This window comes from Cyphellophora attinorum, assembly GCF_001299255.1.
Source record: "Cyphellophora attinorum strain CBS 131958 chromosome Unknown Contig7, whole genome shotgun sequence".
Taxonomy (NCBI): Eukaryota; Fungi; Ascomycota; class Eurotiomycetes; order Chaetothyriales; family Cyphellophoraceae; genus Cyphellophora; species Cyphellophora attinorum.
Window position 1 is genome coordinate 34,125 of NW_017253235.1, and position 14,947 is coordinate 49,071.

General features: G+C 55.9%; 7 protein-coding genes across 7 annotated transcripts; 2 read left to right on the forward strand and 5 right to left on the reverse strand.

The window, feature by feature from the left end:
• Positions 1-420: 420 nt before the first annotated feature.
• Positions 421-2,730, forward strand: AB675_9471 (uncharacterized protein; the record flags this gene model as incomplete). Its single annotated transcript, XM_018150007.1, has 1 exon — positions 421-2,730. The coding sequence occupies one exon, from the start codon at positions 421-423 to the stop codon at positions 2,728-2,730; it is 2,310 nt and encodes a 769-aa protein (XP_018002333.1).
• A 753-nt stretch (positions 2,731-3,483) lies between these two features.
• On the forward strand, positions 3,484-4,221 carry AB675_9472 (uncharacterized protein; the record flags this gene model as incomplete). The annotated part of the gene is made up of 1 exon (XM_018150008.1): positions 3,484-4,221. The coding sequence occupies one exon, from the start codon at positions 3,484-3,486 to the stop codon at positions 4,219-4,221; it is 738 nt and encodes a 245-aa protein (XP_018002284.1).
• Positions 4,222-4,684: 463 nt separating this feature from the next.
• On the reverse strand, positions 4,685-6,153 carry AB675_9473 (uncharacterized protein; the record flags this gene model as incomplete). Its single annotated transcript, XM_018150009.1, has 2 exons — positions 4,685-5,461; positions 5,512-6,153. The coding sequence occupies 2 exons, from the start codon at positions 6,151-6,153 to the stop codon at positions 4,685-4,687; spliced, it is 1,419 nt and encodes a 472-aa protein (XP_018002227.1).
• A 609-nt stretch (positions 6,154-6,762) lies between these two features.
• On the reverse strand, positions 6,763-8,112 carry AB675_9474 (Bypass of stop codon protein 6; the record flags this gene model as incomplete). The annotated part of the gene is made up of 3 exons (XM_018150010.1): positions 6,763-7,446; positions 7,499-7,801; positions 7,915-8,112. 3 exons carry the CDS (start codon positions 8,110-8,112, stop codon positions 6,763-6,765), a joined length of 1,185 nt encoding a protein of 394 aa, XP_018002560.1.
• A 612-nt stretch (positions 8,113-8,724) lies between these two features.
• On the reverse strand, positions 8,725-10,117 carry AB675_9475 (Aspartate aminotransferase, cytoplasmic; the record flags this gene model as incomplete). Its single annotated transcript, XM_018150011.1, has 3 exons — positions 8,725-9,663; positions 9,738-9,878; positions 9,932-10,117. 3 exons carry the CDS (start codon positions 10,115-10,117, stop codon positions 8,725-8,727), a joined length of 1,266 nt encoding a protein of 421 aa, XP_018002557.1.
• Positions 10,118-10,812: 695 nt separating this feature from the next.
• Positions 10,813-12,044, reverse strand: AB675_9476 (uncharacterized protein; the record flags this gene model as incomplete). The annotated part of the gene is made up of 2 exons (XM_018150012.1): positions 10,813-11,409; positions 11,493-12,044. The coding sequence occupies 2 exons, from the start codon at positions 12,042-12,044 to the stop codon at positions 10,813-10,815; spliced, it is 1,149 nt and encodes a 382-aa protein (XP_018002457.1).
• Positions 12,045-12,588: 544 nt separating this feature from the next.
• On the reverse strand, positions 12,589-14,214 carry AB675_9477 (Golgi pH regulator B; the record flags this gene model as incomplete). The annotated part of the gene is made up of 1 exon (XM_018150013.1): positions 12,589-14,214. The coding sequence occupies one exon, from the start codon at positions 14,212-14,214 to the stop codon at positions 12,589-12,591; it is 1,626 nt and encodes a 541-aa protein (XP_018002396.1).
• Positions 14,215-14,947: the final 733 nt, after the last annotated feature.

Genomic DNA, 14,947 nt, shown 5'->3' on the forward strand with positions numbered 1-14,947 from the left:
GAGGTAGCTCATGACAAGGAGAAAATCATGCGGTGCTCCTTTTGTGGAGTCGTGGACCGCCAGGGTCGCTTGTCTCCGCCCGCTTCCGGCGCATTCAGTTTCGGCGTCACATCGAACGTCATGCCTCAGACAGACGACAAACTTCGACTGTCGCATGCGGTGCCAGATAAAGAAGCTGCAACTGGGGCGGCGTCTAGATATGTACGTCGTAAGAACAGCAAAGGAAGCCGCGACGTACAGTGGGGTTGTCGGCAACGACTGCCCTCTGAGCCTGATGCCGCATGGAGGACTCCACATCGCGCCAAGGACGACATTCTGGTGAAGTCCCTGTCGAGAACTACTGCTCCGCTATGAAATCGTCACGAAGTCCCTGGCTTCCTTCCTCGGCGTCACTGGCCCATGCGGGCCGGACTGGGAGCGATGCACGATGGTCGAGATGACTCCGGCCAAAGGATTGCTGCGTGCCAGTACCTCGGTGATCGACTTGCGGAGCTTCCGCAAGCGCACGACTTCGACCATGGCAGCGTTGACATCAGACCGGACAAGCTAAGTAGAGACGACAGAGCTGCGCCCGTCGTGGAACTCGAAAGACGTCTATACAACGACCTACAGACGCGCAATCCTTCGCTCGAGGCTGCGCTCGAAATCGCCGCGGAAGCAACGAGGCTTCACCCTTATTTGCGGATCGAATTCGGGCAGCGAGTTGCCGCTGGACAAATCTGGGACAATGGCTGTGCAGAGAATTATCGCTGCGTTTTGGAAGTTGCGGCACTGTCGACTGTGGACCCTTTCTGGGGCAAGAACGACAATGTCACGCGGTCTGCACTCAGAATCATTGCCAATGTCTGCGCGGATAACAATGTCAACCGCTCGTATCTGCTGTGGAAAGGCACCATCAGAGCTTTGAAGCTGATGACTCTGCAGAAGAGATGTGTTGACCTGCTTGTGCCTGCCTTATACAATGTATGCACAGGATACGATATCCTGGCTAAGGACGAGGAAGGGCAGGACTTTACAGACTTGACCGCCACTGAGCTTGAGCTGGGCTCGATATTGACTTACAACGGAGATGTAGCAGTCAGGCGGACTCCAGCGCTCCAGGTCTTGCTTGACATCCGCGAAAATCTTCCAGCGACCCAACTGAGCCTTCTTGCCAAGTTATGCGACATGGCCAGCAAAGTTCCGGTACGGGTGATGTTTGCCGGAGCCGTTGATGACGAGACAATCGATCATATCAGGAGCTTCTTCATGGACCTCTGCAACGCAGTCGAGTACATTTGCGCAGCTGACAAAGACTGCGGGAAGGCCATGGTACAGATAGCGTTGCGTGTCGCCTCGGGCCAATTGGAACTTCTGGCCGAATCGCCTTGGGTGCTGCTTACGCTACGGTCAGTGCTACAGAATGTAATAGACGGCATTGAGGACTCGCACCAGTTGCAAGAAGCATTCATGCGCATGATCTACGATGTGTCAGCTCATCCACAGGTATTTGGCGATCTATTTTTCAGAAACAGAGCCGTGTATCGAATGCTGCTTACAGAGCTTGAACAAACCGATCCAGCTCCAGCTCCAGCTCACTCCTACCGCCTAGCCGCAGCGCTCGTATTGATGGCCAACGGCTCCGATAGTTCAATCCGCATGATGGAGACTCTGAGACGCTGCAAGAGCCTGCCAGACAAGATCTCTCAAATATACGATGCCAACACAGACGCCGCAATCCTGCTTCCCGCCATCGAGCTCGCAGCTCGCGTGGCTCTTAATCCGCAAGGCCAGATATCATTGCGTGACGCCCACATGCTCGACCACATTAGTGCACGACTTGGACGCGCTACTTCAGACGCAAGAGCCCATCCACCTAGCGTCCTATCTACACCATCTCGTGCAACCACGAGACACGTACAGGCTGTCCAGCGCGGGTCCATCTCCCTCGCACGACTTCTGTTGAAAGCCTCTTGGCCTTCAAAACCGCAAAACCTTGCTGATCTAAATGTCCTCGCTGCGCTAACAACAGCAATAACAGCGCTCGCCGCCACGAGTCGCAGTGCTACGATACGATTTGAAGCAGGGTTGTTCTGCGTCGAGCTTCTGCGCCACGTCTCCTCTCCCGAATCCCAATTTCCACAGGCCCAACCAGCCACGCCGGACTCTGCAGCGACATCCCTTCTGGTACCTCAATCTACCCTCCTTGCCCCAATTCTCGCCCTCACACTCGACTCAACATCCCAGCTCACGCGCGCTGCGGGCGTCTTTGGCTTAGCTCTGCTTCTCTCGATGCGCGCGGAGCCAGCCGAGAAGAAAAGAATGATAGAAGGTCTCATCAATTCCCGGACAAAGCTGATGAAGGTCTTTCGCGATGGCATCGTTGACCCATTCTTGCAGCGGAGTAATGGCGGAAATGGGAGCGGAGCGGGAGTTGCATCAAACCCATCGCAACGGAGGACCGAGGATGACGAACTCGCGAATGTGAATGTCGTCGTTGCGCGGAGTTTGGAGATACTTCGGGCAGATCGGAGGACAGGAGATTTGGATCTGGGCGGGGCAGATGAGCTGCGCGGGGCAGATGAGCTGCGCGGGGCAGATGAGCTGCGCGAAGCGCTCGTAGAACTGGCGGGGAGGTTAGGTGTTCAATCCTCCTCCGCCATACCTATGCCCACCTTTGTCCAGGGCTGGTCCGACGCCGCCCGGCCCGCCCTAAAGTGGCCTTGGGCCAGTTCGGCACACCTGACGTAAGTAGAACTCAACTCAGGCCATGTGGAGGCTTGAACCTCTACACCCGGAGTGCTTTATGTAACAATTCGTGACCTAAGATGTGGCACGTACAAGATTGACGGGGTTCTTTTCTGACAAGTTACCTTGAAGGTGGTCCGCGATCTTCTCCTTCGAAGAGATCGAGAGCTCGAATGCAAAGGGTAATTCTTGAATCAATTCATACGATGGATGGTGTAGCTGTCGGCCTGCCGCCCGAGCCAGAAGCGGAATTCAGAGTTTCCTATGCCAAGGACGACCAAGGGCGGCGGGGCTCCTGGCCTCACCAAAAATTTCACGTCGAACACACCAACAGGATACTGAAGGTCTACACCTCCTGGGTGTTTACGAACCATTAAGACAATCACACTGTCTCGCGCCAGTTTCCAACAGTCCTATGCCACATGCAAGCCCTAAACGCATTCGGTAGATTCTAGGCTGGCAAGGCCATCGACCGGCCCGGGCTAGCTTCCAATCTCTGCTATCAAACATTGTCTGTGAAGAACCAGAATCTTCGACGTTGATCAACCGAGCAGCAAAGGCGCGTGTAGCGGCTAGATACGGTGTGCCCTTCCTATAGATGACCCGGTGGTCGGTGACGCCCCAACCAGAAGATCATCTACCTTTAAGACACCCCTTCCATAATCATCGCAACCAAACGTCGACTCGTACCGGAGACTCTCAGCCAGCCACACCGACCACCACACCAACCCCTTACCATCCTCCACGAAAGCTACAATGACACAACTCAAGCTCACAGACTTCAAAGTCCTGACCTTCGACGTCTACGGCACGCTCATCGACTGGGAGACCGGCGTCCTCTCCGCCCTCGCCCCCTCCCTTCCTACCGACCACACCTTCTCCCGCCGCCACCTCCTCGAGGTATATCACAAACACGAAGCCGCCCAACAAGCACTCACCCCATCCATGCCGTACAACGAACTCCTCGCCACCATCCACCCACTCATCCTCTCCGACCTCTCCGTTCCTTCGCCCGCCGATTCCTCCGCCGCCACAACCTTCGGCAACTCAATTGGCACCTGGCCCGCCTTCTCCGACACCGTCGCCGCCCTCCACACCCTCTCGAAGCACTACAAACTCGTCATTCTTTCCAACGTTGACCGGAACTCTTTCTCCAAAACCAACGCCGGACCTTTGTCAGGCATCCCCTTCGACCTCATCCTCACAGCCCAAGACATCGGGTCCTACAAACCCTCCCCCGCCAACTTCACCTACATGCTATCCCAAGTAGCAGACAAATTTAGCGTCAGCCGCGAAGGCGTGCTGCAGACCGCGCAAAGCCAGTTTCACGACCACTACCCCGCGAGGGATGCGGGGATCAGGAGTTGCTGGATCGAGCGGCCGGGAGCTGTGATGGGGAATTTGGAGGAAGGAGTGGACGTTGTCGCGGATTGGCGGTTTGGGACTTTGGGAGAGATGGCGGAGGCTGTTGAGAGGGAAGTTGCAGAACGATAGGCTGGACGAGAGGAGTGTAGCGATGGTGGGCAGAGGCAGCGAACAAGGAAGTCTTACACTGGATAGACCATACTACATCAGCGACTACATTGACACCTCAGGAACCCGTCTACCTCGCCGGAAGCACGGCAGAGCCCTCCCCGTCCTGTCGGTGTTCAGACCGCGCTCGGACAGGCTTCGACGTCTTCTGTAAGATGTAGAGGACTGGATTATCGCAGCAGCCTCAAACCACAATGAAGCCGAGCCACTTCTTTCTGAAGTCCTGTCTCCAATGCGCCCATCCCGTTCCCCTCGAAGACAGTCATGAGCCGAATTCGACCACATTCCCTGACCCTTCCTAGCCCGGCCTGACCCTAGCCCCCAACCCCGAGCACACTGACCATAGCAGCTAGCAGCGTTCAAAGGATGCAACAGGCCACCCACCGCCACCGGAGTGGCCCGAGCCCCACCATAAGGTGTGCACTCAAACACCTCGATCACTCCCCGACTCACTGAGACTGACCCTCTTTGTCTCCACGTCCCCAGCCGGCGCTACCCCGAAATCCCGTCCACCACGCCTGCGCTTGGCCAACCATACCGCCGCTCCAACAAGCCCCACCACAGCAAGCGCTACAGCCGCCCCGATGCCACCCGCGGCAGCATTACTCAACCCACCAGACCCAGAGGCACCTTGCCCAGACACAGACGACTCACTCTCCGCATCAGCTGTAGCATTCGCCGCAACGCAAAACCCAGCCTCGCTCCCGCAAGCCACACACCAATCTGCTACAGTCGTAATGGCCCGGTCGCCCATCGCCGCCACAAAGTAGCTCCACGGCATGTCCATTGTATTGCTACCGAACAACGGATACGCCTCCAACTCCTTGTCCGACTCGGTGCCATTGCGGAAATGAAAGCGGACGTACAGATCCTCTTCGTCAAAGACCGCCGAGTTCTCGGTGAACAGCTCGAATGCCATACTCGACGCGTACGCAGGCAAACCCATGAAGTCAGGCGACGCGGACTGCAGGTCTGCGAGTCCGAAGAATGAAAGGAACGTGTCGTATGATCCGGCCATGAGACTGAACTTCGTCTTTCCCTTTCCCTGCACAACAGCTTGCAGCTGCCGCAGGATGCCACCCGCGAGCGCCTTCCCACCAATCGAGCGATCCGGCTGGGAGGCGTTGAAGTTGGAGTTCCATTCCCACTCGTCGGCATAGTAGCGCAGCTGGTCGAGGTTGTCCTCGCTGACTGAGAACGCCTCATAGTCAAACGGCGCGTTCACGATGGTGCGATTATGGATGCTGCGACGTTGATGAGGTCGAAGACGTCGTAGGCTTTGGCGTAGCTTACATTGGCGTCCGCCATGATGCTGCCGAGTTGAGGGATAAATTGGGCGTAGAAGTCGGCGGAAGAGGCTAGGGTGGCGGCATACTCGGCGGATTGCTTGTAGGATTTGGACGCGGCGTCGTAGTTGGGGCATTCGTCGTCGCCTTTCAGCCAGATCGTGTCTGGGGATGAGGCGTCTTCGCCGTGGATGAGGATGTATTGGTAGCCGGCAAGGGGTCCGGTGATGGACGAGCCGTTGTTGAGTTCCTCTGCTTCGTCGATGGGCGGGTAGAGTCCCTGTAGGAAGTTCGTTGCTGTTTGGTAGAGGACGTGCTGGTCAGGAGCGGAGGCCCAGATCTGTGAAGCGACTGCTTCACTGCGGGAGATACCCCGGATTGGGTGGCTGTGGCCGTGGGTCGTGTTGCTGTCGGTCAAGTAACGCTCGCGATAGAATTGGCCAGACTGGTAGACTTGTTGGGCGCCCAGCGCTGTCATTTCGTAACCTTTGTAGAACTTCGACGTGCGGTCGCCATGGCGTGTGAAGACCAGAACGGACTGGATAAAGTGAGCATCAACGGTGGCGGCGAGAGCTGCCAGAGCGGCAATCTTACTGACGACTTGCATGTTTGATGCTGTGAACAGACCGGCTGTGCTTGAAAGTGAGTTGAAGAGGGTATACTGTAGAAGGAGATTCCGAGACCCTTATCTTCCACGAACTGCTCCGAAGAGACGACCTCATTGCCCCACGTGCCGGCCAAAGCTATGCGAGACCCTTAGCAATCATTGCCAGTGCTAGCAGCGGTAGTCGGGAACCCGACAACCGTGCCCCTCTTCGCCGTTGCAGTAAAAAGACCTGCAGAGCTTTACTGCACAAAAGTCTTGGGCCTCGCCGTTGATTTGCTTGATTCGACTCCCGTTGTGTGCTGTAAGGGCGTTGATTGGGCAAGGAGAGGTACCAAGACATATACCAAGGAATGCCAAGGTATGATTCCAATGGGATCGAGGGAGATGTCCGCCGCTTGGAGACATGCCGTGGGTGGGCAGGTGGGGAGTGCGGTAGCGTTGGACCTCCGCGGCAAGCCGGGCAATTGCCTCGCAGGGCATGATGGTCGGGCATTAGGCCGGACGATTCTGGTCGCCTGTAATAAGCAGTGGTAACGTTAACATTCTCGACTGGTGGCAGAGCTTGCACACTGGTGAGTATTACACCACAGCAATGCTTTCCACCGCCCTTCAGTCCACAGCCGAGCGACAGAAAAGGATCCAAAGCCCAATGAGGACAACCGTGAAGACAATGACCACGTCCAACAGTCTCCCAATCCCAAACGCATCAGCGATGTAGCCCACAAGCAGCGGCGCAGTGGCGCCTCCACTCTGACCTAGCGCCGCAGCAGCAGAGACAGCCTGCACATGAAACTCCAGCGGCAGCTTCTGGCCCAGCAACACAACTCCGGATGGGAAGATTGGACCAAAGAAAGCTCCTATGAAAGCCAGAACGATGAAGAACGTTGTAGTGTTCTCGACACCCCGCAGAGTAGCTTGAGCAGCCAAGGATATGAGAATGTATCCCAGCACAGCAGACCGGATGCCAATATATTGCGTGATTGGCGACAGGGTGAAGCGGCCGATACACATTCCGCTCCAGAAGACCGAGGCAGCCCGTGCAGCGACTTCTCTCTCGACATGACGAACGTTGATCGTGTAAGTGACGATCCAGTCGCCGTAACAGGACTCCATGCTGCAGTAGGCGAACCAGTATAGAGCGCAGAGCCAGGGGAGCTTCGAGCGGAGCGGATTGTACTTGGGCTGGTCAGACTCGGTAGTTTCTGGCTTCGCTTTGTGCTCGACGTATCTCGTCGCGTTATCACGACGGAATGCGATTGCCAGAGCGAGCAACTCGAGAAGGTAGCACACGCCCTGGTCGCATATTAGCACAGTCTGCGGGATGGTCGGCAGAAGCCACACTTACCAGCAGTCGATAATAGCCATACCAGTGCCACTTCCGCGAGATACGAACAGCAAGCAATGGTCCGATCACGCAGCCGACGGACCAAGTCCCATGCATGGCGCCTTGGACCATGTTCGCGTATGGTACGCCGCTTCCCCAAGCCATCAATCCCGAATCTGTGAAGCCAGTTCCGAGGCCAAAGATAAAGCTGCCAAACAGGAAGACCGGGAATGGGGGAGCACAGATGAGGATAGCAGCGCTCAACGTCCTCAACGCCGGTCCCAGGACAGCTATGCCCCGTCGTCCGAACTTAACATGAAGCCGCTCGAGAAGTGCGACAGCAATGAAGTAGCCTATGATGGCACAGGGGAACAGGAATGCCGTAGGTCCGTTTTTGAGATGGTAGTAGCTTCAATGTCCGGGAGAAGGACGCCGACGGCCGATTGGGCGAGTCCGGTGATGAGGAAGCTCAGCACTGCAGTGGGGAGCTTGGTTGATAGCTGTGCTTCGGCCCAGGCGCTGGCCGTGTCTGGCGGTTCGACTGTGCAATCCGAGTTGACATCATTGATGTCTCCGTCTCGTGGATGTGTCGCTGCTGGCTGCAGCAGTGGTTGCCGCTCAGCGTCGTTCGCCATTGTGAAAGTATGGTAGATGTGCCACAAGCGAGTGATGCAGAGGATGGCGTGTCGCGTCGATGTCGCTCGTCTAAATTTGTTCGTCGCTGCACTGCGCGTGCTTCGGACGAGTCATAGCTTCCACCCTCCGAGGACTTGAGGTCGAGTAGCCGGCTACCACTCAAGTCTTTGCCTTATCATTGCCCGTAGAAGCAGAAGTTGACCTTGAACTCATCATGACCCCTTGCTGGCGAAGGCGGAAATCGGCCCGCTGCGATGCGATCATGTCCGAAACCAGAATCGAAGCCGGGTGACTGTGACCTCACTGCTACCCGCGAACTGTGTACATAGTGAAGACAGGGACGGAAGAAGCAGACTGCGTGGATGATTCGATTTTATCTATCCAGGAGCACTTCATGCTCATGCACCTTGCTGTACATTGTTCGCTCTGGAAAGCGCAGTAGCCCGTGACAATAGTCGCTGCCTGTCATTCCGAATCGCTCTGTTCCTTCCATCTAGGTTCCTTCCTTGCGCTGTCTTGCGGCAATACCCAAATTATCATTGGGAGGTCTCCGTCAGCTCATATCACTTCGTGACTTCGGCTATCGGCAACAAGCATCCGAAGTCTCGCCCTCACTTCACGTTCCTCACCACATCATCCACGGCCTTCGCGAAATATTCGACATTCCCCGTATTCAACCCAGCCATACTAATCCGTCCATTCTTGGTCAAATACACATGCCACTTACTCCGCAACTCCATGACCTGCTTCTCACTCAAACCGGTAAATGAGAACATGCCAATCTGACTCGTGATGTGCTCCCACTTGCCCGGCGTACCCAGCTTATCGAGATGACCCTTCAGCGCCTTCCGCATATCGATGATCCGACCGGACATGGTGCGTAGATCCTCTTCCCACTCCTTGAACAGTGTCTCATCGTTGAGGACGATACTCGCAATGCGCGCGCCGTAGATAGGTGGGTTTGAGATCTCTGAGCGCTGGAGGATGGCGAGTTGGGAGGCGACGCGCTTGACGATATCCTTCGCGTCCGAGACGGGCCCAGCGACGAAGTGGAACGCGCCGGCGCGCTGGCCGTAGAGACCGAAGTTCTTAGCGAAGGATTGCGCGATCACCATCTCGAAGCCCTCGGATAGGAAGTGGCGGATGGGGAAGTTGTCGGTCGAGAGCGAGCCTGAAGCGAAGCCCTGGTATGCGCAGTCGAAGAAGGGGAACAGTTTCTTCTCTTTCATGACCGTGCAGATCTGCTTCCACTGCTCTTCTGTGGGGTCGACACCAGTGGGGTTGTGAGCGCAGGCGTGGAGGAGGATGATGGAGCGTTCGGGGGCGGATTTGAGGGAGGAGAGCATGCCGTCGAAGTCGAGGCCTTTGGTGCTGGCGGACCAGTAGGGGTAGTCGACGGTGTTGATGCCGACATTGCTGAAGATCTGCTTGTGGTTGGCCCAGGTTGGGGTCGAGAGGTAGAGGTCAGGGAGGGGCTTGAGGAATTTGGCGAGAAAGAGTCCGCCTAGGTGGACTGCGCCGGTGCCGGACACGGTTTGGAGGGAGCAGACCTGATAGCCACTGTCAGTGGTGTGTACACGAGGAGTTAGGACGGGAAGGGTAGATGTGAAGGAGGACAACATACTCGACCTTCTTTGATAGCAGGCGACTCAGGACCCAGGATCAACTTCTGCGCGCCAGTCGTGAACTCTGCAAGGCCGGCGATGGGCAGGTACTCGTTATTGATCTCGCCGCTCTCGAGTTGTGAGTTGTAGACCTCGTTAGCCTGCGAAGATGCGTGTGTCAGTCAATGATTCTTTATTGGACGTGCTAGCATACCTTCTTGACTACAGGTAGGAGCCATGGCTTCGCATCATTGTCGCGGTATGCACCAATACCCAGGTCGACCTTCTTGTCCGACTCGTCCTTGCGGTAGGCAGCCATGAGGCCGAACAGAGGATCTTCGGGGGCTTGTGAGACTTTACTCTCCTCGAAGAGAGTTGGCGGGGGTTGTGTTGCAGCCATGTTGGCTTGCGTTGAAGTGTGTCTTTTGATTTGTGAAAGACGCGACGCTGCGTTAGATGGCGACGTTATGGAAGAGGTAGAAAACGTAGAAGAGGAGGTCGCCGGGGAATTTTTTGGCGGTGAGGTTTTGTTTGACATCTCAAAATGTTTCAGAAATGAGGCCAGACTGCAATGAATGATGCACTTCACTTCACACCTATTTCTGCCCCGCTACTCCAACTGCGACGGGCGTTTTCGAGCTCTGGAAGGGTCTTCTGGAGCAGTACGGGCTTGGGGAAGATCGGGGAGAGGGCCGCGCAGGGCTTTTTGTACTTTCCCATCCAACCGCGTTATGCCCGCAAGATCTTCGATGACGAGAACGAGAACACATGCCTCGGCAGGACGCGAGCAAACCAAATATTGCTCATGACCACATGCGTCCATCTCTGTGTATATTACATCTACTTGTACACGTATCTCGTGTTCGGTGTCGACCTTGATGAGCCAGCATCGGCGTCTTGCTGGCAAACAGGTTCTGATAATTCGAGGTTACACCAGTCAGCGTCGGCTGTCCATTCGACCGCCCAGTCAGCGGTGCAAGCTGTAGCGGCTACATGCAACTGCCATGGCTCTGTACACGCCTGGTCTTAGCCATGGAAACCTGGTGCCGAGCCCTCGCTGTCGCCGACACCCTCAGCCCATGCCGACCTCATCCATCAGAAAATGAGATCCCACACCACTAAGAACGAGCACAACCCAACACTCACCCAAAACACTCCCCTCGCGGTACTCCCCCTCTCACTCGCCCTCTTCAACTCTCTATTCCCCTTCGTCAGATTCTCCCCCGTGTCCTCTGCATCCATCACCAGTCCACTTATCTGTTCGTGCTGCACCGCAATATTACCCGCGAGCGTCTCCTGTAATTGCGAAATCTCGACGAGGGAGGCTTCGACCTTGTTGACTTGGGCGAGGCGGTCGTTTTGGAGGGTGAGGGTCATGCTCTCGTTCTCTTGTTCGAAGAGCTGGAGTTGAGCGGGTGTGAGGTCTTGGTGGGCGTAGTCGCTGGAGGAGGTTTCGAGAGCGGGATTGTAGGTGTCGCGGGCGCGGAGGTCGGCGTCGGCGTATTCGTTAGCGGCGCTGCTGATGCCGTTGTTGTATCTGGTAGTCACGACTCTGTCTGATATGCTTGTGCTCGGTTGCCGATTTGCGTAGGACTTGTTGCGAACGTCGCTGAGTTTGGACATCTGCTTCTCTCGTTCTCGTTCCGCGCGGGTGACGAGCATCATCTGTTGTCTGCGGAGGGCGGCGTTTTTCTGGTAGTCCAAATCTTTAGTAGTGCTCTTCCCAGCAATGACGAAGCAGGGTCAGAATGGACACCGTGAAGAACATAACTCACCTTCATCATCAGATATCTCACCACCTCATCCCTAAATATCTTCAACGTCCTCTCCCTTCCCTCCTCATCGATCTGCTGTGCCGACTTGCCCGCATCCTTGTCCTCACCCGCGGCCCACCGAAAGAGCAGGCTTTTCCGACTACCGTATTTCCTTGTCAGCACCTTCGTCACCGCATCGTGCCGTAGATCGGCCACGCCTTTCAAATTGGATATCGAGGATTGCAGATCTCGTAATAGTCTCGCTGTCTCTTTGTTGATATCCTCTCGTTGTGCATCGGTCAAGTGCGTTGGCGCCTCTGGGAGGCCATTCCGCGCCGATTGTGCTGGCTGTTGCTGGTGGTGCCGTCGAGGCGGCGGCGCGTTCGAGAGGTACGGCTGGCGTATACTCTGCAGATATCTCAGGAGCTCGTTGAGCGATTGGTTGATCTGATTCGCTTCTTTGAGGAACGCGTCGAGCGTCTGACTTAGTCTGGCAGTCGAGGAGGAGGCGATTGGGATGGGCGGTGCGTGGGACTGGATCAGGATTGCGGAGAGGGTTGGTGTGATGTCCATGGCGAGCGGAGGTTCCAGCGGAGGTCCCAGGCAGAGGTCCCCAGCGGAGGTCCCAGGCGGAGGTCCCAGGCGGAGAGCCCTCGCAGAGGAACTCGAACTCGCGCTCGCTCTGCGCGATCAGCTGGAGATTTCGATTGCCTTGTTCAGATCGAGACCGTTTCCTTGTGGTTTGATGTGATTTGTAGCGGTTACAAAGGTAAAGTAAGTCGTTGGTGTCGTGTCCTGATCAGATGCGCCAGCAACGGTTTTGGAGCAACAATTCGAGTTGGAGAAAATCGAGGCAGTCGCTGTCATCCACCGCATAGAGCAGACCAACTCACCATGTGATCCTTCCTGTAGACACAGGCACGCAAAAGTGGTTAGAGGGCAGCGGGCCGGCAGGTGTAGTTTTTAGAAAGCCACCGCAGACAGTAAAATCAATCTTCAGTCCGGATCTGGTAATATATTGCTACAATCTACGGCCTTCGATACTGTTACAGATTCATCCATCATATCTTCGTTCTGTTGGACGCATCATCTGCGTTTTCGGTCGCTCAAGCGCCCTTCATCTCGACGCCTCCCTCTCCCATCCACCACCTTCATCAACATCCCACTTCCAACTCCTCGTGATACCAATACCCAGCACAGTCACGACCACCGCCGCCATATACCAGCCCTCGAACCACCGTTGCGTCCAAGCCGGCTCTAGCAGCCCTGCCCCGAGAGCACTGTTGATGACGCTCCCCACCTTCTCCGGCATCATCCCCCGCAGCATCAGTGCCGACGAGATCACGTACATTCCACTGATTTGACTGATGAGCAGCGCGAAATTCGTCCTCGTTGCCTGGAGAACGCCATGCGGCATGATGCGGGCAAAGAGGTAGAATGTCTGCGTGACAGCGTTGAAACTCGCGAAGAGCATGACTCCAGACAGCAGAAAGGAGATCTGATGCGCCCAACTCGCTTGGTCAATCGAAGGGTAGACGTGTCGCGCGAAGAGCGCAATGCCGTATGTGACTGGGTCCGTGTCGCTCTTGTTCGAGTGCGTGCCAAATGCGACGCGCCGAAAGATGTTGATGGTGGTCGCAATGATGCGGTAGATACAGTAGCAGGAGAATGCCACTCCGAATGCAAGCTGGGCTCGACCAAATGTTGTCTTCTCTCTCATCTGGTCTGCCTTTCGTCCTCTTAGCACACTCAAGCTCGACTCAAGGCTCGCAGCCATGGTCTCCAGACCCGAGATCTCCATTTCAAGTGTCTGCTTCTCTTGTGAATCCGTGTTCTTTCCCAACGGCAGTATCGAGCCCGCCGCACGACTCCAAAATGAAGCATTCGTGCTAGTCGCCGAAGCCGGGTCTGTCATCCGGCGCTGGATCATATTCAGTCGTGCTTTCTTCTCGTCAACCATTTCCATCGTCGCATCGTAGCCCGTCTCCTTTCTCTTGATATCCCCGTCCGCTACCAGCTTTGCTTTGGGACCGAAGTTCTGCCAGATGGCACTGACGGAAGCAAAGCCGGAGAGCAATGCCATGAGTGTAACACCTGTGATGCCTAGTCTGTCCAGACAAGCCTGGAACAGATTCAAACCCTTCCGCTTCACCTCGTCCGAGGGAGTAGCTGCGTCAGGCAACAGTGCGCCCAATGCCCAGAACAGACACAAGAACGCAGCATAACCAACAGCCTCGACTACCCATGCTACTCTCTTCTTCCTATTGCTTGCATCTTTGATGCGCTGTCCATTGCTCGTCACCACCGTGTGTATGCCCAATACCGGTATTGCGATCACCAGTAACCCCAGCAGAGATGCGACCGTGACCTGCAATGCAACGCTACGAGCAGTCGGGTTGAATGAGTTGGAGATCTCGCACAGCAGTAGCTCTGTGAGCACGGCCGATAGCGCGATCGTGGAGGCGAAGGTGAGGGCAGCAAACCGCCGGATGAGGAATTGCGTTGGTGGTTCGCTGTATGTGGAGGGTGTTGGGAGCGTTGGTGGCAAACCTTTCGAGGACTGCTGGGTGCTCGATGTCGGGGCCGCCGGTGACAAGAGTGGATGTACCTTTCGATAGGCGATGAATGTGACGAGACCAAACGTAGTTATGAAAGGAACGGTTGAGAAGGCCGCCTTAGGACCGAAGTGGGAATGCATCGGCGAGCAGTCGTCACAGTCATCGGAAGAGATGAGAGACGTCATGGTGTCGTGAGTGGATGATGATGCGAGCGATGGTTATCGCGGCAGCATGGTGGAAGGTCTGGCGCTTTCGACGACCGGCGACGAGCAGAGGCAGGAAGAGGAACGTAGAGATTCTCGAGAATGGCAGGAACTCGGGGTTGAAGCGAGAAACATGTGAGGGGCGTAGGGGTCTTGAAGCCGAGAACACGTAACTTACACCAGCTCCGCCTCTCACAACCCCTTGTTACAATTCCATCGACATCTTACATCCTATGCAGGTACGCGCCTGTCACGGGTCATAAGTTCGAGCTCTAACTAGGTATACTCACACAATACAATCGCATCAACATCATTAGAGGAAACTTGACATGTGTGATGCTCAACCCCTCCAGCGCTCGTGTTAAGTGGTCCAGGAAGACGCTCTTTCCCAATCTGCGCATCCTCGCGCGCAGTCTACAACCTCGTCCCTGACCCAGCGCCTTCCACTACTCACGTACTACACGGGACCCGCCCCCGCCTACCTAGGTACCTTCCACTGTTTGCCTGCGGCGCTGCTTCCGGCCTCACGGCCTCAGCATACAGCTCGCTGCGCTCGCGGGAGCCACCACCTCCCCCACCCACCCATGCAGGATGGAGGCCGAGAACACGTACATCAACTCCGTCTCTCACAAACCCCTTGTTACAATTCGTATCACATCACACATTTCTCATGCAGGTCCCCATCTGTCAGAACGCGGGTTAGCAGCACAGCTCG